The sequence below is a fragment of the Phascolarctos cinereus genome, unplaced genomic scaffold (assembly GCF_003287225.1).
Source record: "Phascolarctos cinereus isolate Bilbo 61053 unplaced genomic scaffold, phaCin_HiC Scaffold_9;HRSCAF=440, whole genome shotgun sequence".
Lineage (NCBI taxonomy): Eukaryota > Metazoa > Chordata > Mammalia > Diprotodontia > Phascolarctidae > Phascolarctos > Phascolarctos cinereus.
In genome coordinates, this window is record NW_027556402.1 from 189547928 (window position 1) to 189571965 (window position 24038).

At 38.5% G+C, this 24038-nt stretch overlaps 1 protein-coding gene across 3 annotated transcripts in view; it reads left to right on the plus strand.

The window, feature by feature from the left end:
* Nucleotides 1-24038, plus strand: part of EVC (EvC ciliary complex subunit 1) — a 135764-nt gene that overhangs the window by 38229 nt on the left and 73497 nt on the right. For all 3 annotated transcript variants that reach the window (XM_020992261.2, XM_020992262.2, XM_020992263.2), the window contains 4 exons: nucleotides 1656-1814; nucleotides 7330-7546; nucleotides 16394-16542; nucleotides 21081-21179. In XM_020992261.2, coding sequence (XP_020847920.1) covers nucleotides 1656-1814; nucleotides 7330-7546; nucleotides 16394-16542; nucleotides 21081-21179 — 624 coding nt within the window. The remainder of the gene's footprint in view (nucleotides 1-1655; nucleotides 1815-7329; nucleotides 7547-16393; nucleotides 16543-21080; nucleotides 21180-24038) is intronic.

Below are 24038 nucleotides of genomic sequence, written 5' to 3' on the forward strand. Positions count from 1 at the left end.
GTTGCCTCCACCACTAGAATGCAAGCTCTTTGAGGACAGGAACTGTTTGTGTTTTTTCTTTGTGGCTCAGCACAATGCTTGGAACATAGTAAGCAATTAATAAATACTAGCTGGTTGATTGATTGAGTGTTCTAAGCCAGGACCTAGAGATAAGAAGACAAAAGGTGAATTATTTCCCACCATCCCGGAATTTACATTCTAATTGAGGGTATTGAGAAAATTAGGTTAATAAGTGGTTAATTGTTGGAACTAAATGAACCACACTGACTCCATCTTGTGACTCAATTCTGGAGCTAGCTTAGTTTCTATTCAATTATGGGTATAGTCCAATTGCTGTCTTGTCTCATTCAATTGTGAGAATTAGGTGGAAAAAACACTTTATTGCATTATTTGAGCCTAACCCTGTGTGACTGGGAAACTGGGACCACATCTCCCTGCTGCTTAGAGACCCTTAACCAAGGATCTATGTTATGCTGAAGAGAAACCCAGTCAGACCTGAAGATTGATGCAGTGAGTTTTCTCACATCTTTACATTTCAAGCAACCCATATGTCTTATCTGAAAACTGGTCCTGTGCTGATCAATCAGTTATTGTTTCCATGTTCCTTTGATTGATTACAGACACTTGGGAGGAGTAGGCCACTTCTTTTTCTTAATTCAGAGAATTGCACCTGCTCATCCTCCCTCTCCCAACTTGGAAAGCCCTTAATCTTTCCTCCAATTAGAAATCAGATTATCTAATGTTATAGTTTCCTTTTAATTAATTGACCTTATTTGATTAATTGTTTTTAATGTATAAAAATCTGTCTACCCCTGTATTCGGAGTCCAGGCTTAAGCTGAAGAGGTCTGGCTCTGGTTTGTTGGGCAATTGCTTAATAAATCAATATGCTTAGAAGATCAGACCTTTGTTTCCTCAGTCATTTCTTCTATCACTTGCCACATAATGAAGGTGTCCAACATTTATACAGATAAGTGAATATAAGATAATTGAAAGATAGAGAGAGCCCTATTTATAGCTCAAGTCTGAATGGTACATTAGAAGCCATATTGCCAAACCTCATTTTACAGATGAAGAAACTGAGGCTCACACTGGTTATATATCTTGCCTAAGGTCACACAGGTAGCAAGTGACAGGGGTGGGGTTTCAACAAATGAAAGTTACTCTGACTTCAACCCAGTGCAGTTTCTCCCATCAAAGCCACAGGCATAAGCTGGGAATAATAAATATAAAATACTGTTAGTTTAAAATAATGCAGAAGTTTGTGAAATTGAAATACCTTTGAGCCAGTAGCTGATGTCTGTACTTTTTCCTTTTAGATCAGAGTTTCTAATAACAGTGTCCCTTTTCCTGAAGATCCTAATTAGTTGGAATATTTAAGCCATGTTCACCATAATGCTTCCTATCCTTATCTCAAGTGCCTCATCTTCTAAAAAGATGCCTTAAAACTGAATGACAGAGTTGTAGAAACCCTGGGGTGAGGGTGGGGTAGAATGCTGTATGAAATGCTACAGCATAATCAGCATAGAATTGTATATCAACACGCAGACACTTTAAAATTTATCTTGTACAATATGTAATGTTTGATAAATATTCAAAGACATCATGTACATACAGTCATCACTCTTCTCTCTGGTATGTCATTTTCATTTCACAGATGGAAGCCTTCTGGAAACAGATAGAAAAAACCCAGCACTTTCTTCTAGACCAACTGAAATGTTTAAGTGCCAAAGCAGGGCAGATAATGCAAAATCTAACTGAAAGAATGATTACAGCAGAAGAGTTATTAAGTGCCTCTCAGGACTTGCAGACCCTGGTAAGTATGAAGAGAGCAGGAAGAGGAGGGGGCCTTCCAGCACCCAGAGGCATCTTCTCATCCGTCTGAGTATGTTGTGTTCAACAAGGAGGATGCCTGTATGTTATCTAGTAGAAAGAGTGCCAGAATGGCCAAGTGACCTGTGATGTGTGAATATAATGGGATATTCTTAGGTTAATAAGAAATGGCAAATGTGAGTAATTCAGTATAAACTGATGAAGAAAGAAATTGGCAGAACCAAGAGTGCTTTATCCAATACAGGAGCACTGTAAAAATATAAATGAAAAGAAGGCCAAAAGAAAGCTAAACTCTTAGTGACTGGAAAAATGATTGTTAGTCCCAGAGTATAAGAAGCATATAAACAGAGAGGCAGAGGTCTAATCACACCGAATATTACATAAATCGCTAGATGAGGTATCTCTTATTGATCGTTTTTGTTTAGCTGTGAGAGATTTTAAAATGGATTCCTCCCATGTAGAATCCTTCCAGGCAGTGGGCATCCTTGGCCTTGGGAAACAGAGATGTGGGCAGGTGCCATTCACAGTGGGAGAAGTTAATGATGGCTCTGGTCCCCTGTGCCAACACATCCATAGGGATTTATAGGGATGAGTTGCCTTTGGGAAATTGCAAAGATCCTTTCATGACCCCAACATTCCCCCAGAAACAAAGGCCCATTTTTTTGATAACAAAATCCTACTGCTGTTTCTGTGTGGCAGTGAAATATGGAATATATGACTCTCTGAAGAATTAAAAGTGAATATTATTCAGAAGGCAGTGGAAAGATTCATCACAGGTGTGAGCAGGCTGCAACCTATCACCAATGAAGAATAATGAAGAAGAGGACTGAAAGATAGCATCAGAGAAATGTAGAATGATAGGAAGAAAAGTTTGGCTGCTTACGTGGCAATATTGACATATGATAAAGAATGTAAGTGTTTCAGTGATATCTAAGGGATACCAAGAAGTGAGGAAGACATCCCTTGGGTAAATTTATGGGAGGACGTGGATGTGAGTCAAGGGCAGCTGGGTGGCAAAATGGATAGTAGAGTTAGGGCCAGGCCTGAAATCAGGAATACACATCTTCTTGAGTTCAAATCTGGCCTATGTGACCCCAAGCAAGTCACATAGCACTGTTTGCTCAGTGCCCTCATCTGTAAAATGAATTGGAGAAGGAAATGGAAAACCACTCCAGTCTTTTTTGCCAAGAAAACCCCAAATGGGGTAACAAAGAATCTGACATAACTGAAACAACTGAGGAACAAATGGACATGAGTCATATAAGATGGGCAAGTATGAATATATTACAGTCTGCATTATTGGAGGGATCTCATCACAGTATCATCATAGATCCTTTTCAGCATTTAAACATGCCAGGGAGTAGGAAAGTCACTAATTATGTTTGATGGTGGATTAAGAAACTGGTCATCTTTTGAGGTGTTGGCTGGGTAAAAAGAGAGTGTATAAATCGGTATAAGTTGATTAGTCAGAGTCAGGAAAGGGTTGAAGTGTTGAGGAAGTATAGGGAATTGAGAATCTGAGAAGCAAAAGGCAGCCATGGCACCCAGGGCCCAGCTCTTGGGGTTTATCCTTTGTTATTGTCACTGGTGTGTCTTGATGAGAGAGGTGCTATTTAGGAATGTATGGTTCTTGTCTTGTATGGTGCCAGGGTGTCTGCACAGCATTGGCCAGGACTGGGAAGCAAAAGATGAGGAATCTGTAAAGTCAGGTCAGTCTGACCCCACTTGAATTGACCAGCTATATTTGCTTCCTATTTTCCATCCTGAGAAAAGGGTGATGAAGGGCACTGGGCAAAGTAACAGAGTTGAATGATCATAATAGTAATTGGAATTTCTATAATGCTTTGTGGTTTACAGATCACTTAGTGAAATGATTTTCTTTTTGTTCCTTTAATAGCCAAGTAAAATAAGTACTGCTATGGTCCCCATTTTATACTGGAATGGAGCTATGTGATTTCACCAATCTGAATATTCTTTCCAGTGATGTCAATCACAGCCCTCCATGACTGCCTCTTATGCACAGCTCTCGTTCATGTCTTCCTATGAGTTTGCTGAAGGGGGTCCATCTACCATACTGGAGTCCTTACTTGCTTTCTGCTGCCATTGCCAGCATGTCCGTGGAGCACTTGGGTCATCTGCCTCCCATATTTTCCCTTTCCCATGACCAACTCATATTTTTTCCTAGCATACATTTCACTGATGTCTCCTCTTTACTCCTGAACTTCTTCCAAGTCCCTCATTTCTTGTATTTATTGGCAGCTTGGTGACATAATGGATAGAGTGTTGGACCTAGAGTCAGGAAGACATGAGTTCAAATCTGGCCTCAGGCACATACTAGCTGTGTGACCTTGAACAAGTCATTTAACCTCTGTTTGCATTAGTTTCCTCATCTGTAAAGTGGGGATAAGAGTTGTTGTGAATGTCAGTGAGATAATAATTGTAAAGTGCTTAGTATAATGCCTGGCACATAGTAAGTGCTATATAAATGTTAGCAATTATTATACATTATGGTATAATGCTCACAGCGACAATGCACACTTGCCTGTTATTGCATGGACAGTATGATTTATTGGAAAGACTGATGAATTTGGGGTCAGAAGACATGGGTTCAATTCACAATTCTGCCACTCATTTCTTGAATGACCTTGAAAAAGTGGAGTAACCTCTCAGAGCCTCAGTTTCCTCTTCTGTAAAATGAAAGGATTGAACTTGATGACCTTTAACATCCCTTTTAGCTCTAAATATAGTAGTCCTGATGGACAAACTGTCACTTTAATCAGTTCTTTTTACTCTAAATTTATTCTAAATGTTCTTTCCATCGTATCACAACTGGAAGGGACAGACAACTTTTTCATTTTACAGAAGAGGAAGCTAGGACCAAGAAGGATGAAATGATTTCTCCAAAATCACATGGCAAATAAGTTCCATTGTATCTGCAGAGGAAGCAGAAAATCATTCACTTCATCCATACATAAGCCATAAGAGGGTAAGATTAAAGTGTGGGCAAGCAGCAGCTCATTTTATCAAAGACTGGAAATACTCAAACAGGAGCTGTTTTGTCTTTGTTCATGACCCCCATCTAAGTGAGCACCCCTCATCAGAGCAACTGATCTCAGATAGTGGTTTTTAAGGCTGCATATGCCCTTTGTGACGTTACAGGTAAAAGTGTAACATTCAGGCCATCTGTACCTACTTGTGTTAAAAAATATTCTTTGAAGATAATGTGATATGTTCCATAGACATTTTCCTACATTTCTTTGAACAAATTATTAGTTAGTTAGAAAAAATATATCTAGATGCTGAATGTCTGACCTAAAATAAACTCGTAGATTATATCATTTTGCTCTGTCTAATGGAGTGTTTTTCTTCTGCCTCCTAGGCAGGCTGAAAGAAACACCCTTGGATGGAGTGGTCTCTTAAGTTAATGAGGGTATACTACTATGTATAGTAAGGGGGAGGGAAAAGGAAGAAAAGGAGAAAAAAGAATAAAGTAAAGTTACACAATAAATTTATCATATATTTTAAAAGAATAGCAAGTTGTACATAACAGATTTGCAGTTTCATGTGCAGTCATCTTGTTTTATTCTACTCTGTTATAGAAATTCTTGTTTTATTTCTTAAGTTCAGAATATATTTTTTAAAAAAAAGTAATTTCCTAGAAAAAATAGAATGAATGACTGAGGAGAAAAGAGTGGATTTCATCAGCCTGACTCCTTCTGATAAGTGAAGACAACAGATTTATCATTTGAACAGCTTTCCCTCAAAATTCTTGTGTTTAAAGGGATTAAGTATTCTGAAATATTAAAATTCATTAAATTTTACCTTTTCCTTGCCTTTATTTTTAATTACCCTCTTTTTTAACATTACAATCACCTCAAGATGACATCCAAAAAGAATCCCCTCTGTAACAAATAAGTACAAAAAAAAACCCAATGCATTTGCAGAACCTAACGATGCATGTCGATGTTCACTTATAGTCATCGGCTCTCTGCGAAGAAGTGAGAGTTATCCTTCATCATCAGTGTTCTGAAGTGATGCAATCATAGATTGAGAGCTGGTGGGGTCCTTAGAGGCCATTTAGTTCAACTTTGTCATTTTACAAACTGGGAAACTGAGGTCTGGGGAGACAGTGAGATTTATCCAAGGTCACACAAGTAGTTAACGACAGGGCCAGGATTTGAATCTGTATTCCATGGTTCCAAATCCAGTGCTCTTTCTGCTGTACTATGTTGACCTATAATTAGTCACTACCTTGATCAGAGTTCTGAAATTTCTCAATGTTTTTCTTTATAACATTGAAATCCTTGTACTAGTTCTTCTGATTCTTCTTACTTTATTTTGAATCATTTAATTCAAGTCTTCCCAAGTTTCTCTAAATTTTTCATATTTATCAATGCATAAAATTCAATCATGTTTAATTACATTCATATATTCCTATTCATTCAGCTATTCCCCTACCTGCTTTGGGCATCTATTTTCCTTCTAGTTCTTTACTACTTCTAAAAAAGACTACCATAAATATTTTGTACATCACCTTCCTAGGCTTATTTCCCTTCCTTTCCCTCACCATGCATATTAGCCAGTGCAGACAGCTTTTTGTTCCTGAATGTGCTGTGATCTCGGTTCTCTTAGCCTGGAATACCTTTCATTTCTTTCCTTTTTTTTGCTGCTGAATTGGTGCCCACTTTTTTTGTGGCCATCTCAAGAAACACCTCCTCCGTGAAACATATACTAATGACCTGTAGGTTAGCAGGAGACAGTTGTAGTGTAGATTAAGCAGTAGTCTTGGAGTTAGAAGACCTAGGTTTGAATCTTAGTGCAGTCAATTACTATCTTTGTGATCTAGGACAAACTAGTGTGTAATACTTGGTTTTTAGTTTCTTCCTGAATCCCTCCAAGATCTAGAATCCTATACCTCACAACTCTTCTAGCCCCATACTGTTGTACTTGCCAGGTTGTATTATATGTTGTGGTTTCCTTTGTATGTTTTACATTACTCCATGAGACTGGAAGCTTCTTGGAATTAAAAGCCATGTCTTAACTTAACTTTGTACCCCACCCAACATGCGGCACTGTGCTCTGTGCACAGCAGGCACTTGATAAATGGTGGTTGCTTTAAGTATTTCAGATATAAACAGACTAGATGCCAATAAAGCTTAAAATAATCATCATAATAATAGCTTATATGTCCCTGGTGCTTTAAAGTTTGCAAAACACTGTAATATATCATGTCATTTCATCCACACAATAACCTTGTTATTATAAATGCTGTTATCTCTGTTTTACAGATGAAGAAATTGAGGCTGAGAAAAGTTAAGTCACTTGCCTAGGGTCAAATAGCTAGTAAAATTTTGAGTTGGGATTTGAACTCAGATCTTCCCAGCTCCCAATTCCAGCCACTTTTTTCCCAAGTTACCTCTCAAAGTTGCCTCATAAATATTTTGTTCAATTTCATGGTATATACATATGTGTGTGTGTATTTTTTTTTTAATTTCTAGGACATTCAAGAGAGAACAGTGGGTTGGGAATATATGGCCAAAATGATCAACTCCTTAAAATTACAAATTCAGGAAGAGACCAAGTGTCAGCTGACTGTGATTTCTCGAGCACTGGAGTCGTTAACCATTGCAGGGAAACTCTCAGTAAGACAGAAGGAAGAATTGCTCACACAATTGCACAAAGCTTTCTGGGGAGAAGTAGAGCATTATAATAATGGTAAGTGACTCAGATTTGTCTGGTCTCTGAAACAATGATGATTTTGTTGTGATAGAATGTGAATTCAACTCAAATATTGGTAATGTATTTTCAAACTGAGAGGGAAAAGTAGTTACTATTATGTTAGGGAGATAAGTCCCCCAATTGGTGTTAGAGTGCAAAAGTGATGATGGTAACCTCAATATGGGTAAAGCAAAACCTCTTCTTAAAACATCAATTTCTTTATATCATTTTACTATGTTCAGTGGCTACCCATCATCTGTTACATGGATTCTACGATCTTGTCTCTGTCATTTTAAGTGCCTATTTAAAATAGTATAATCACTGCTATCATTTGAATTGTTCAGATAGATATTCACTGTTGACTACTTTGTCAAGGATCGTAGAATCACAGAATTGGATTGGACCCCAGAGGCCATTTGTCCAGCCAGCAAGAATCATCTTTACAACATTCATGCCAAGTGACCATCCAACCCTTACCTGAGGATCTTCAGTGAAGGGAAGCCAGCATTGTACACTGCATGAATAATGAAGGCCCAATAGATAGACTCATGAAGAACAAAATCGATAAATAGATTAAGCCTACTCCTTAAGTTCTTCAGCTTCTGGGGCTTTTACAAGCAGGTTTTCTGTTTACAAACTGCTTCCTACATGTCCTCAAAAGAATCTAGGGCATTTTTTTCTCAAAATAAATATATTTCAAGCATAGTTTGGATGGACTGATTTCAAAACTAAATAATAGAGATATTTCTTCACGCAAGAGTTGGGCCAGTTATTTAAAATCAGGCACAACTTTTACTTTTTACAAATTAACAATACATTTAATTTATTTAGAGTGGAGGGGGGGCTTGGGATACATTATATTATAATACAGACTATATTGCTGGCACCATATGCTCTGGTCTCAGTCCAGTGGTTTCTAAGCCTGACTTTGCAGTCTTCCAAGCTACAGCTCATTACATCTGGGCAGAGGTGTCACAATAAAATTAATTTTAATTCATTTCAATTTAAAATACCAACATCTCATACAATAGTTTTCTTTTTTTATTAAATTATTTTTTTGCCATTCAGTTAGAACTTTTAAAAAGGCATTTATGTTTCCAGCTCTTTACTGTATGCAGTATAAAATTTCTCAAAATACACGTTATTTTCCAAAGGCCAACTCCAGATCAGTCAAGGAACAACTTTCCTAACTTGTGTACCTCTCCTGCAACCCTGCTCCTTTTTGTTATTGTTGTCTCTGTATTGACCCCAATCTTCACTTTATACCATTAACTTACTACCATGTCCATGACCTAAGGAATAATGTACTTCTGTGCTTACACAACAGTCATCATTTAGGTGGATCACAGGGCAATGTGTAGCATTGTTTTTCATTTTCCTGTGTGAAGCGGTGGCTTTCTTCTCATGCCTCATTGCAGTGTGAGACTGACCCTGCATTTCCATAGCAGGTCCTACTGAGAGTAAAGGCTTTGAGAATGAGTCCAAATTTTTTTTGGAGCGGGGAGAGAAAGAGAGTCAGACAGAGAGACAGACAGACAGGCAGAGAGCAAGAGAGAGAGATGGAGACAGAGAGAAAGAAAGAGAGACAGAGAGAGAGAGAGTCTACTAATAGGGGCAATAGCAGTTGTTGAAGATTATTTAGTAAGTCTGAGTAGGGTTGAAAGATGAGTCAATGAAAAATTGACCCACATCAAAGAAATATCAGATCCTTTCATTTTTCAAATATTAATCCAAATAATCTATTCCTAAATACTACAGCAGGCCACATTTGTAATAGCACTTTAAAGTTTCCATAGGTCATTGTTAGCAATATGCTATGAGGCAGGAAGATCAGTTATTCCTATCAAGTTATAAGTGAATGAATCCTGTTTTGCTTGGGGGGAGGGATTCAGAGGAGAATCCATAGTTATAGGATGGAATGGGATATGACCTGTGATTTCATTGATAAAGGGAGCTCTCAGGAAGTCAAGTCCCTCTCCCAACGTAGGTCTGCACCTACCCTGCAACTTATAGTCTTAGAGAGTTGCCTAGGGCACTGGGAGGTTAAATGAATTCCCTAGCATCATACAGACAGTTCAGATCAGAACTTGAACTGAAATCTTTCTGACTTGCCAGATCTCTCTCCACTAAACCAAGCATACTGGAAAATTATCATACAAAAATACTATAATATGTGAGTGTACGCATATACGTATATACAAACACATATATACATATATAGATACATACATATGTAGACACATATATTTACCATGAAACTTGGGTCTTTTTTCCCTTTTAAGTAGTATTTTATGTTTTCCAATTACATATAAAGACAATTTTTAACATTCATTATTTTAAATAAAATTCTGAGTTCAAATTTTCTCCCTTCTTTCCTTCCCCCCCCAGATGATAAGCATTTTGATATAGGTTATATATGTGCAATCATGTAAAACATATTTCCATATTAGTCATGTTGTATAAGAAGAAACAGAACAAAAGAAAAATATGAAAAAGTAAAGTGAAAACAATATGCTTCAATCTGCATTCAGACTTTATCAGTTCTTTCTCTGGATGTAGATAGCATTTTTGATCATGAGTCTTTTGGAATTGTCTTGGATCATTGTATTGTTGAGAAGAGCTAAGTCTATCATAGTTGATCATCCTACAATCTTGCTGTTGCTCTGTACAATATTGTCCTGGTTCTGCTCACTTCACTCAGCATCAGTCCATACAAGTCTTTCCAGGTTTTTCTGAAATCCGCCTGTTCATCATTTCTTATAGAACAATAGTATTCCATTACATTCATATACCACAACTTGTTCACCATTTTCCAATTGATGGGCATCCCCTCAGTTTCCAATTCTTCGCCACCACAAAAAGAACTGCCATGAATATTTTTGTACATGTAGGTCTCCCCCACCCCACTTTTTAAAATCTCCTTTGGATACAAATGCAGTAGCGGTATTGCTGGGTCAAGGATGTGCAGAGTTTGGTTGTCCTTTGGGCATAGTTCCAAATTGGAAAGCCGGCTCTTTTTAAGCATAATTCTCAGTTCAAACAAAGGTATTTTGTTCCTAGGTATCGTCGTCTCTCTTCTTGATTGTCATTTTTTTTTTGTTCTCTTACTGAGATCTTGATTACAGGCCACCCTCAGGTTTTATAGGAGGCCGATTTAGTAAAAGCACAGCCTGTGCAGTAGGTTTGCACAAGTGAGTTAAGCTGATGAAAGGAGTATGTCAGCTTGCTGCTGCTGTCCTTGTATAGCACTCCCCGTTTGTGAATTGCTTGGTATTTAATCTTGTTTATTCCCAGCAAGAAGCAAATTGTTTGTCACTTTAATGAATCCTGCCTCAGCTGAAATACGGTGTGTCAAGAGAGCAGCGGCAAGGCAGAGGCATCGCCTTCCTTCTCCGCTCTCTTTTTTACTCCTTCCTTCTTTCCTCCTCTCTCTTTTCCTCCTCTCCCTCTTCTCTCATTCTTTCCCCTCCTCTCCCTTGCTCCCTCTAACGGCACACAAAAGTCCACCATGTCTTTGATGGATTAGAATGTCATTCCTAGCATCTTTGGGCAGAAGGAGCACTGGTCTTAAAAGTAGAAGACCTCAGTTACGACCCAGCCTCTTCCTGGCTACTTGTTCTGTCATACGTCACATCGCGTGTACCAAGGGAATGATAATAATATTTGCATTAACTGCAAGGGTTAGTGTTGCGAAGAGCAAACAAGATCGTATGTGTGACAGTATTGTCTGAATGTTAAAATGAAAAGTAAGCCTACGGAATATAAATGATGATTGCTGTTATTACTAATAATAATAGACCAGAAGATTTAGAGCTGGATTTAGATCCTCTTCCCCAATGTCTTCATTTCCCAGGGGAGGCAACTGAGGTCCAGAAGGGGAAAATGATTTGTCCAAGGCCGTGTAGACAGTAAGTAACAAAATCAAGATTGGACCATGAGTTCTTTTACATCAAATCCTCCTCCTCTTACCATTGCACCACAGCCTCTGGTAATGATTTACATCTCTCTAGCACGTTATGGCTTATAAAACACTTTGTTCCCAATAATCCTATGTGGCAGTGTGATATACTGGAAAGATATGTAGCTAAAAAGCCTAAATTTGAATCCTAAATCTGCTGCTTGTGACATGACCAGCCAGTCACTTTACGTCCCCTGGACCTCAGTTTCATTCTCTGTGCAATGAGTCAGCTGAACTAGGTTATCCCAAAGGTCCCTTCTAGTAGAAACACCAGTGAAACTAATGGGTGTGTAGTACAGGTATTATTTTTCCATTTTACTAATGAGAAAACAGAGGCTCAGAAAGCACTAATGACTTTCCTAAATCCTCGTAGCTAATAAGCACCAGAGTTGGGACTCAAATTTGGGTTTTCTGCCTCTTAAGTACAATACCCCTTTCTGCTACATCGCACTGCCTTTCTTCTTACGTGTAATATATTTTCACAAATTATTTCCAGACTAGTGATATTTGTTGCTTATGGTTAGGAGTCCTATTAGAGCAGGGTATTGCTGCTATCAAGTGTGATGTGACCTTAGCTTGGTAATTGCCTAAGTAAAAAGTCTTAATTGCCCCATAAATCATACAGCCCATCTATAACTAGCTATTTATCATGGATGCCAAAAGAGCACAGTTAGTCATAAGAATGAACTTTAGTGGAAGCTGGTGGCTTATGCATCTGGTTTGATTCATTCCTTTTAATTAAGAGTTACTGCTCCTTGATTGCTATTTCAGGGTCTGTAGTCACCTCCAGAATCACAGACAGTCAGAGATAGAAGAGATCTCAAGACCTGGTTTCTACCAGTTCAGTCTCTACCTAAGAAGGAGACTTCTCTATAATATCCTCAATAATCCAGCCTTCACTTCTAGGTTCTCAGGAAAGGGGAACCCTCTTCTTCCATTCCACCACTGGATAGCTCTAATTGTTTGAAATTTCTTCTTATAGCTAGCCAAAGTGGGCTTCTTTCCAACTCCCGCTTTGACCTGTGGCTCCTCCATCTGGCCTTTGTGGCTGTGCCAGAACACGTCCAATTCCTCTCTCTAGCACAACACCCTGTATATTTAGTCACAAAGGACAACTAGGAAAGTGTTGTTTCTCCTTTTCCTGGCTCACAAATTCACCTTGTTTCTATCTTAGGGACCCTTTCCTGACTACTCTGACTCACCATCATCCTGACCTCCACTTGCCCTTACAGTCTAGACTGCATCACCTAGCCTAGGATACTATTCTCACAATCCCCATGACATCTTCCCTCTTCTGTTTCCTCACTTATTCACCTCATTTCCACCTGTTGAAATCTTTTTTGTCTTTTTCAAGAACCAGCCCATGTTCTCTCTCCTGCTTTGAGCCGTCCCTTCTTCTGTTCATCTCACCCTTCCCAGCTAGAAGCATCATCTTCATGTAATCAATGATGAGAGCTGAAAGTGACTGTTAGAAATTATCTAGTCCAACCCCTTCATTAATAAAAACAATACTAGCGTTTACATAGGACTTTAATGTTTGCAAAGTGCTTTGTAAATATCATCTCATTTAATCTTCACAAGAACCCTGGAAAGTAGGTGCTATTATTCCCCCTCTCCTCTGCCTGCCTTGGTTTCCTGAACTGTAAAATGGGGATAATAATAGCACCTACCTCCCAGGGTTATTATAAAGATCAAGTGAGATATTTGTGAAGTACTTGGCACAGTGTAGGTGCTTCATACAGCCTTGTTTCCCTCTTTCCTTCCTTTACAGATGAGGAAACTGAGGTAGACAAAGGTGAAGTTTGTCCAAGGTTGCAAAGCATTATGAGTCTGCGGCAAAATTTGAACTCTGTTCTTCCTGACTCCACGTCCAGCACTCTACTCACTGCACCACCTAGCTACCTCTGATGAAGCAATCAAGGCCCAGAAATATAAAATGACTTTTGCAATGTCACACAGACAGTGGCAGAATGAGGATTTGAACCTGGGTCTCCTGATCCCCAATCCAGTGCTCTTTTCTGTTCTCCTCACTGGCTCCTCCCCCATCAGAACTCTGAGAATACTTTATTTGTATATTTCCTGTGCACTTATCATAATTTAATTTGTATTATAATTATCTGCACATACATCTTATCCCTCTGCTAGACTGAGACCCCTGTGACAGCAAGGACTCTGTTTTGGTTCATGTTGACATCATCCACAAAGCATACTAACATGGGGATTTACATAGAGTCAATTCTTTCATCTATCCATCTTTCTATCTGTAACTTATTTACTTATTTATTTATTCATGTATTCATTCACTCATTTATTCTTCCATTCATTTGTTCATGCATCCATATATATATATATATATATATATATATATCCATCTATCATCTGTTTATTTGTTTAATCATGCATTCATTCATTTCATTCATTCATTCATTCATTCCTTCGCACATCCATTTACTTATGTATTTATTTTAACTAGTTCTCAATAAGCAATTTTTTAATTAAGGCACTCAAGGAGTATCATATGCTGTTCTTTAATCATTTCCTACATCTTGAGCTTATTTATTTAAATCTTTGACCATAAAAAAACCACATTATTTCCTTCTCTTTAAAAAGCACCTTGGCATAGTGGGAAGAGCACTGAAGGTGGAGTCAGGACACCTTGATTCCAATCCCAGCTCTTACTCAACCCATGTGGCTATGAGTGAATCAACTCATCATGATGAGATCTATTTTTTTTTCTCATTTGGTAAAACGGAGGTGATAATAGCTGGATGATCTGCTTCACTGAGCTGTTTTGAAGAAAGCACTTTTTGAGTCTGAAGGTGCTATAGAAATATGAGCCCTTATCATTCTCGTGTTCCTCACAGTGTCTAAAGCAGGGACTCTTAACATTGCTGTGTGTATCACGAGTTCCTTTGTCAATCTGGTGAAACCTAGGGACTCATTCTTAGAAGAATGATCTTATATACATGAAATAAATGCATAGAATTACAAGGGAAACTAGTTGTAATGAAATACAATTATTAAAAACAATTTAAGTTTACATTCCCTAGGATAAGAACTTCTGGCCTAAGGACACGGCTTTGCGTGAACCTAATACATATATGAATATATGTACACATATCATGCATATAGATTATAGATATAGATTATATGTTTTATATATAAATGTATTTAAATTTTAAAACATATTTAAATAAGAGAGAACACTTATTGACTACAAGATTGATAAATATTGATTGGAAGATGCTTCACCACTAATAGCAATAACAACCAATTATTAAGCACCTAAAAGGGGTAAGACACTGGGCCAGGCATAGAGGATTCAAGAAGATATTATATATAAAACATATGCTCTGCCTTTATAATCAAGTTGAGAAAACAAGGTATGTTTAGGAAATGCTTAATAAAGAGGCAAAAAAGTGAAGGGGTGGCATAGTTAAATAATAAAACGAGGAAGTGTTGGTCCCATCTGGTCAGGCCCCATTTGGGTTACCAGGTTCAATTCTAGACAACACACTTTGAGAAGAATATTGACAAATGAGGGTGTGTACAGATGAGCGTAACCAGGATATTCCAAAATCACCTGATAGGAATATAGACTTGGGGAATGCCAAAAAGTTAGCCTAGAGAATAGAAGATCTAAATCTTAAATCTAAATCAGAGCAGGAAATAATTGCTGTCTGCAGTTGTTACACAAGGATGCTCATTTTAGAAGAAAGATTACGCTCAATCTGTTTGCCCAGGAAGACAGAGCAAGTGACAGTGGTAGGAGTTGAACGGGGGCAGATTTTGGCTTGATTTAAGATAAAATGTCCTTACTAGCGCTAGACTGGGCTGCTTCAGAAGGTGGCTAATTCCCCATCACTAAAGGTCCTTTTAAGAGGGGGCTAGATGACCACTTGTCAGGGATATTTTTTGAAGGGATTCCTGTTTAGGTACGGGTTGGCCTAGATAAGTAATTTTGAGCTCAAATAGAAATGGGGCGACCAATCTATTCATGAAGTTCCCCTGTGGGCCATGTATTGACTTAGTTTTAACATGTAATTTAATCTGTTTTATTGTGTTTTTATTTATTTTGCTAAATATCTCCCAATTACATTTGAATTTGGTTTGGGTATGTTTCTGGCCATATGCAGCCCACGAGCCATGGACTTAACACCTCTGGACCAGATGACCTCTCACTCCCTTCTCCCAACTTTGAGATTTTGTGATTCTTCCCATTTTTTCTCCTCCTCCAAATCATTGAGGTTGAAATATGTGTTCTATAAAATAATTTAACACCGGGGCTGAGAGATGTTATGTCTCACCAAGGGTTACCAGAGTGACAGTGGAGCAAAAACAGATGATGAAAATAAATAATTCACTGATTACACCAAAAATAATTATAATCTTACTACAGAATCCATTAAGGGAAAAACAAAATTAGCCTGAAAAAGCTGTCACATATTCTCCCCACTGAAAAGCAATTTATTATAACATGGATATGAAAAAATAATTTTGGAAATAGAATATAAGGTTGCATAATAGCATGGCACCTTGAAGGGAACACTGGGCAGGAAATATGATTTGGGTTCTCTTCCTGGCTATACCTCCAACAGATTGTATTACCTTGGATAAGTGACTATACCTCTCTGGGCCAGTCACCTCATTTAGAAAATAAAAGAATAAATTGCATCTCAAAAACTTATGATTCCTAGACATTTAGAAGACAAAACTAAAAAAAAAAAATCAATAATTCAGTTATGATTTCTTAGTGCCTCTGACTTTAACAGAATTAGCCACTGAGAGATCATTCTTATTGTTGTCGCCCGTATTATTGTTTCTTTTCCCTTTTTGAGGCTTGGGATTTCTCTCCAAACCAGTAACGTGGAATAATTATGTTTCAGAATGTGTCCAGAGAGGTAAGGACCTAATCAAGGCTTCTCTGGCTCGCCGGGAGGCAAGGATCGAAAAGATGACATTGGCTCACAAAGAAGAGAGAGTATGCCTTTTTGGAAAAACACAAAAGGTGGCTGACCCTGATGTGGTACTTAAGGTAATGTCCTCCTAGCGACTTCTTGAAAAATTGTATTGACTGTCAATCAAGCCACACGATTGCCTCACCGACCTAGATCAGCTGGGGCCATGGGCAATTAAGAATGACAGCCCCCTGACAGGGCCACCAACATGTCTCCGGACCTCCTTTCATTATTTATTGACAGCTGAACACTCAATGGAATAGTGGGTATGCTGTGCTTTTAGAGTTTCCATGGAATAAAGAGTATGCACCCCAACAAAATAAACTTACCCAGCTGTATAAAATGAGTCCCAAAGCATTTAAGATGGCATCCAGTCACTTGTACTTTTTCAATTAAAATATATAGAGATATTGATGTAAAATAGATATAAATATAGATCCATATTAAAGAACTTTTTATAATTAAATTAAAGAACTTGAAAGTCGGAAGACCTGGATTTAAGAGCCACTTACCAGGTTTGGAACCTTAGGTGAGCTTTTTTTTTTTCCCTCATTAAAATGAGGGATTTGAAGTAAATAATTGACAAGGTTCCTTCCAGCCTTAACATTCTATGATCTGAGGTCTGTTCTATATGACAGTCTGTGCTCTTCAGTCTCTTCCAGTACTAAAATTCTTTGTTCTAAGATCGCGTTCAACTCTGACATACTGTTTATTCTATGACCTACCTTGTGCACATTATGCCAGTCAGGCAATTAATATTTATTAAGCTCCTTCTATGTGCCATGCACTAGGTATACAAAGAAGGCAAAAGAAAGGCCTCTGACATCACGGATATCATTATAGTCAAATGTGGGAGACAATTCACAAACAAGTATGTACAAACAAGCTATTTGCAGGATAGATTGAAAATAATTAACCAAGTGAAGGAACTAGAGTTAAGGGGAATCGGGAAAGGCTTGCCTACTTAGAAAGTAGGATTTTAGTTGGGATGTGAAGGAAGCCAGTGAAGTCAGGAGGCAAAGATGAGGAAGAAGTGCATTCCAGGCATGGAAGACAGCCAATGACCCAGAGTAACTCAGCCATCTCCTCAAAGGAGGAGCTTCAAGTTAGACAATTCTACTTTTATCAATGCTAGAGTCAGTGATCTATATCTGGGACTGCCACAATCACAAATACATGCTTCTTCCTATAATGTATTCAATATAGTTACACCCGGGGTTGAGATACAACCTAATCACATTGAAGTCACAAGGAAGGGGACTGGTCCTGCTATTTTACTGATAAAGAAACTCCAGGTGAGGAAATTTCCATCCACCAATGAAGACGGACAACTTCTTTTCAACTTACAGACTTAGAGATTGCCTGAAGTGATCTCTAACTTTGCTCAGCCGTATTCTTGATGCCTCCATATGTGTGGCTAGGAAGGTAGTTAAAATCTAGGCTTTTAGTAAATAGTCAAACTGATTCCAGCCATCTTGATAAGATGGCATAGTTGTTATAAAGTACACTGGATTAAATTGTTATGAAGTATGAGGGACCTGGCTGCAAATCCCAGAAATTCTCTTTAACTGTCTAATCTTTGAAAAGTCACTTTCCCTGCATGAGCCTCAGTTTCCTTATCTGCTAAATGGGGGAAAGGGCACTGTGGATTAGATCAGATGTATCAAATACATGACCCACAATACTCCCAAGTGCAGCCCAAATTGGAATGAAATGTAATTGGGAAATATTTAACAAAATAAATTAATTAATATAAAAGAAATATAAAAATGCATGAATAAGTCAATAAGCAGCCCGCAGGGATTGGTATGTATGGTTTAGTGGTCCGTTTCTGTTTTAGTTTGACATTACTGGATCAGATGACCTCTGAGGTCCTTTCTATTCCAGAATCTTATAATTCTATGATCCTGTGAAGTGAAATTGGTTTATTTCACCTGTCACAGTCTCCAGGTACTCTGCCTTCTCTCGGGCTCCTCTCCTCACATGAGAGAGGTCAGCCAGAATGGTGAAGAGTCTTTGGAGGAAGTAGGGATGTTTACTTCAGAGAAGAGAGGAGTCAGGGGAACATAAGCACTGTCTTCAAGTATGTGAAGGGTTGATTAGATTTGTTCTGTGTAGCCTTAGAAGTCCAAGGCAGTAACAGTGGGTAGAAGGTACAAAGAGATAAATTTAGGAAAAGCCTCCTAACAATTAAAGATATCCAGAAGAAGAACTGACTGCTTCTCAAGGTGTGGTGAGCTCCCCCTCACTCAAGGTCTTCAAGCAGAGGTTATCTGATCTTTTGTTGGGTATATTGTAATGGAGATTTTCCCCCTAGGGGGATAAGTTAGACTAGATAGCTAACAAGGGGCTTTCTGACCATAATTCTATACTATGACTCAAACTCTCATTCCTCCTCCCTAACTTCTCCATTCGTTACTGCAAAATGTTAAGACTCTTTCGAATCCAAAGTGTCTTCCTTAATACTGGATCAACATCCAAGTGTGGAATTCAGTCTCTCTCCCCTAATAACCAGGTACTGCTTATAGCAAGACGAAGCATGGCATGCTGAGAGTGCCGCTACTTTGATAATTGCTAGCGTGCCACCGACCTCCTGAGTTATTTTTAAATCCATCCTTCACTTTCAAGAACAAAAATAATGTAAGAGAATCATGACTAGCCCCAAGAACACTCACTTAAAGTGTTTGTTTGTTCCCTGACCCCCCCACATGTACACATCAAATATTCTAACATCTTAAGTTTTAAAACATGACTTGATTGGAGTTAAAACAAATAAACTCTGTGTATTCAATGCAGAATGACTCTCAGGTCCCCACCCTCCTTTTGAAATTTTCCTGTTGGTGTTACAGTGGCAGGTTTGTATTTTCATTTGGGGAGTGAGCTAATGCAATGACTACCTCAGCATTAAAGCTCTCTTCCACTATCACAAGTTCTCAAGTAAACCTGGCCTTTGTAGGGCAAGAATTCAGATTAGCAATTGTTTATTGACCTTGTGAAAGGCAAATGGGATATATCATCATGTTTTATTTGTCTGTGGTGATGGTTTGGGGGTCTATAAAGCAGAGCAGTCAAACCTGCAAAGGACATTCAAAAACAGAATGTCTTTTGGAAGGACTAAAAGGCTCTTCTAACAAAGAACAGATGGTATTGGTGCTAGAAGGATAATGCCTAAACTGACCTGCAGGGGAGCATCTAACATATTAGATTATTAGACTATTAGAGCACCAGGAACCTGTGAACATACACTATAAAAAGTGGAATTAAAAGGGACTCTGTAACATACAATCCAGGATATTGGATCTTAAAGAAGAACCCCTGGAATATCAGAGCTGGAGGGGCCCTTTGAGATCATCTAGTTCAGTGCTCTCATTTTACAGATGAAGTTATAAATCAAAGGTCACACAGATAGTAAACAGCAGACCTAGATCTTAAACCCAGGAGCTCAGGATGGGCATTCAGTGCTCTATCAGGGCCATCTCCACTTGTCTTGATCTGTATCTTGCCACTGGACCCAAGATGGCTCCTGAGAAGAAAGTGAGGCTGGTGATTTTGCACAGTCCTCACTCACTTCAATCCAATTCACTGGTAAGTCATGGTATCATCTTCCTAATGTAGTGGTCCTCTTTGAGAACTAAGGACAAACAACAGTGATGTGCCATGTTGTCTGTCTTCCCAAAGGTAATACAATTATTCTTATAAAGTAATGACTGGACTTTGGAGTAATATTCAGAACCCACAGAGAGGCAAATTTGGGCTTTATGTAAGGATTTTTAAAAACTGATTAGAGTTCTCCAAACATTCAATGGCCTGCCTCAGGGGATAAGTCTTCATGAAAAGGCTGAATGGCCACTTGTTTTTTATGCTGCAAAAGGGATTTTTATTCAGATATGGGTTGTACTAGATGACCCCTGAGGTCCATTCCCACTTAGCAATTATGTGAATATTTGCAGGCAAGCCAGCTTGAGGAGTAGAGACAAATTTCTTATTTTTAAGGGAATCAGCAGCAGGAGTGAAATCTGGAGACAGGCAATATTAATTATCATTCTCATTTCTACCATGTTTTAAACTTACAAAACTACTTTTTGTTATGACATACCTCTGCACAAGATAGTTCAAGTAGAATTCTTTCAATTTTACAGGAATTTTACCATGAAATTGAGTCAAATGATTTGACCATAATCATACATGGTTAGTCAACGTGGAACTAGAATTTGAACCACTAACTCCACACTCTCATTGTACGACATGATATTCAAAAGTTTTCTCTCCAGAACATTCAGACATAGACATAGGAATCAGAGGCATCTTCATTCCTAACCAGACCTTGCAAGTGTGAATACCTTTGGATGGACTTTTAATGACCTATTGTTCCCTTCTCCTTATGGTTCTGAAAAAGTTCTTTCAGTTTATTCTTACTACCCAACTGAAACCTGACAATTCTCAGAGCCAAAGATGAATGTGTGTAGTTTAGAGAAGTATTGTGTAAATGTTTTGCAGTCTTGGAAAGAGAAGCCTATAAGAAAAACAAACAAACAAACGATGCCATATTTCTGAAATTGAAAACAGTTTCAAGTGTTTTTTTTTAACCAGGAATCTATTTTCCTATTAATTTCAGGCTTATCATGAATTCCTGGAAAAGCAGAGATTAACTCGTTATGATCTCGAAGAGGAGGATGACTTTAAAACTGCAGAAGCAGTCACTGATCTGTGCCAGGTAAATTTGTGACATTGGGGAAAATTGTTTGAATTCATATTCATGTGACACCAATATTCTTCCCCTCTCCCCCAAAAAAATTATTCTCTTTAAAGGCAGTCTTGTAAAGTGGGTAGTGCTTAAGGCTTGGATTCAGGGAGATCTAGATTCAAATCTCAGTTTTTGATATATTTTAGCCTTGTGGCCACGTGGGAAAGTCACATAACCTCTGTGAACCTCGGTATCCTGATACTCATAGATTAGTAATGCTTCTGTTCCATACCTCCTAGGGTTGCAATGAGGAAAATGCTTTTTAATGTAAAGGTTTTTTTAAAGGAAATACCAAAAGAACAGAGTAATCAGTAACTATAGCCAGATAACAGAAAAAGTGAATGGGTATGGAAGCATAACACCTAATAGAAATGGGAGATGCTGGTGGTGCTGATGACGAGTACATCAAGGGCATCCAGAGATGTGAAAATGTCGCAGTGTTTCTTAGGCTTTCTTTCATGTTGTTAGTCTCTTAAGTCTCAGCTCTACTCATAAAAAGCAGAAACTTTTTTCCTTGGAGTGCCCGGTGAGGTCAGTAATGAATCATGCAGGTATCCATGGCTCCAGGCCAGACTGAAGATCTCTTGAGTGTCTTATATTCTATATCTGGCTCCAACCAGTCTTGTTATAAAATACCTTCCCAAATTGATTTCACATTACTTCCCCTTACACAGTCTATGTCCTGGGGTATGCTGTTAAGTTTTCAATAACCAGCCCTCCAGGAAAAAAAATATACATATGATACACATTTAATTTTAATCCACATTATTAACATTTTTCTCTATCCCTTTACTTAAGTCTGGAAATCAAGAAACCAATACATCAAGCCCCGATTTGTGGCATTTGCTAATTTCCCAGGTGTAAATCCTCACACTGGAAATTTAATTGCCGGCTTCCTGAGCCTGTCTGACCTGGCTGCAATACACCCCTACCATGTTCCAGACAAAATGGCCTATTTATTGTTTCCTATGCATAGCCTTTGCACAGGTTATTCCCATGCCTAGAATATTTTTTTTTCCTTAAAAAATTATCTTGGAATACTTAGCTCCCATCAAGACTTAGCTCTAAGGTCTCACAGCTCGTAAGTGTCTGGATTTGAACTCAGATCCTCCTGACTCCAGGGCTGGTGTTCTATTCCCCACACCATTCAGCTTTTCTTTATTATTTCCCAAGATCTATGATTCATCACAGAGTAAGTATGCCTTCCTCTGTTACATTTCACATTTTCTCTATGCATCATCTTTATGAAGAGCTGTGGTCAAAAAAGAAATCATTACCCACTGACCAACTCTCTGGTGATGAGTTTTTACAAAGCAGGTGAGGCTGGTCCTTTAGAAATAGGTATTTAGTCCTTGGCCAGGTATTTACTTGAAATCTTTCCAGCTCTGCCAGCTTGATAGGACCTTCCAGAGCTTGCATTTCACAGACATAGACATCAAGAACCCAGAGTACCCTCCATGGCACCATAAGTTATGAAAGTAGTAATAGTGATTGACATTCATGTGTATGAAACTGTACATTGTCAGTGAATTAAATATGACAATGGTTATTATACCAGTTTTATAAAGGAGATAACTGAGGTGGTACCATTAAGGGAAATGGACAAGGTCATTTACCTAAGGACTGAGATATTCAAGACTCTGTTCTTAGACTTCTTATTCCAAGTCCTCTCTTCTTTCCAACGTATCAAACTGCCTCTCTGAATCTTTGTTTTCATGTCAAATGCGTATTTTAACATAAAAAGAGGAATACAGAAAGTACCGTGTGTGAGTGAGTGATGGATTGTGTCTGTCTATATATAGGAAGGAGGTATTTGGTAATACACTTTAGAAGAGCAAGGTGTTGATGTGAAAAGAAGAAACAAGGTGTACTTGCATGTTTGTACATCTGCGTAGGTATCTTGTGGGAAGTGTGTACAAAAGCGTGAGTCAACTTGTCTACTCGAATTAGACTTGACATGTTTGTTTGGACCCGTGTTGTCATTTCATTGGAAGCCCTTAGGGACCTCAAAATGGGTTTCTTCTGCATGCTCAGATCGTGGAAATCACTAGCTTTACTTATCTCTTTTGAAAGGAGGTGCTGACTACCCATCTTTTATCTATTTTGAGTCATAAAAGATATAATAGAGCTATGAATGAAAACCATTTATGAAGCACTTGCTGTATGCAGACACTGTGCTAAGATCTAAGGATATGGATAGAAAAGAGTTAGTACCTGTTCTCAAGGTGCCCACATTTCAATAGAGAAGATAACATATGTAAAAGGAGTTAGTTGCAGGGCAGATTAATAGGCCCAGTGGTCCTTGGGTCCTGTGTAATAGCAAAGTGGTTGGTCATGCAACTTCTTTGAAGTCACCTCTATTGATAAAATGATTATGATTTCGGATATTTCACAGTGTCAGGGACATGGGTAGTACTTTCTTTTCTGGGTCTTCAGTAGTTATGACTGATGAGCAGGTAGGGGAATGCAGCACCTGCACATACAGTGGCCATATTGGGTCTCCAGAGAGATAGATCCACTAGATGGTGGAATCAGGGACTGGCCTGAGGTGCGCAATTATGCCCAAGTCTCTTGGGAGCAGAGTCCTGGGATTCCTCTACAAGGGTGGGAGATGAACCCCATGAGGCAACCCTGAGTTGTTCAGAGTTAGGTCATGACAGGACATTCTCTGGCGGGTCTTTATCTATAATGGAAAAATATTTGGTGACAACCCTAATAATGGACCCTGTGCATGTCATCTGAGGACCAGTCTTAGGTCATGCAGAAAGGTCCAGTACCAGAGACTTGGCCACCAAGTGATGAAATTTTTGAGCTGAACAACTCAGCAAA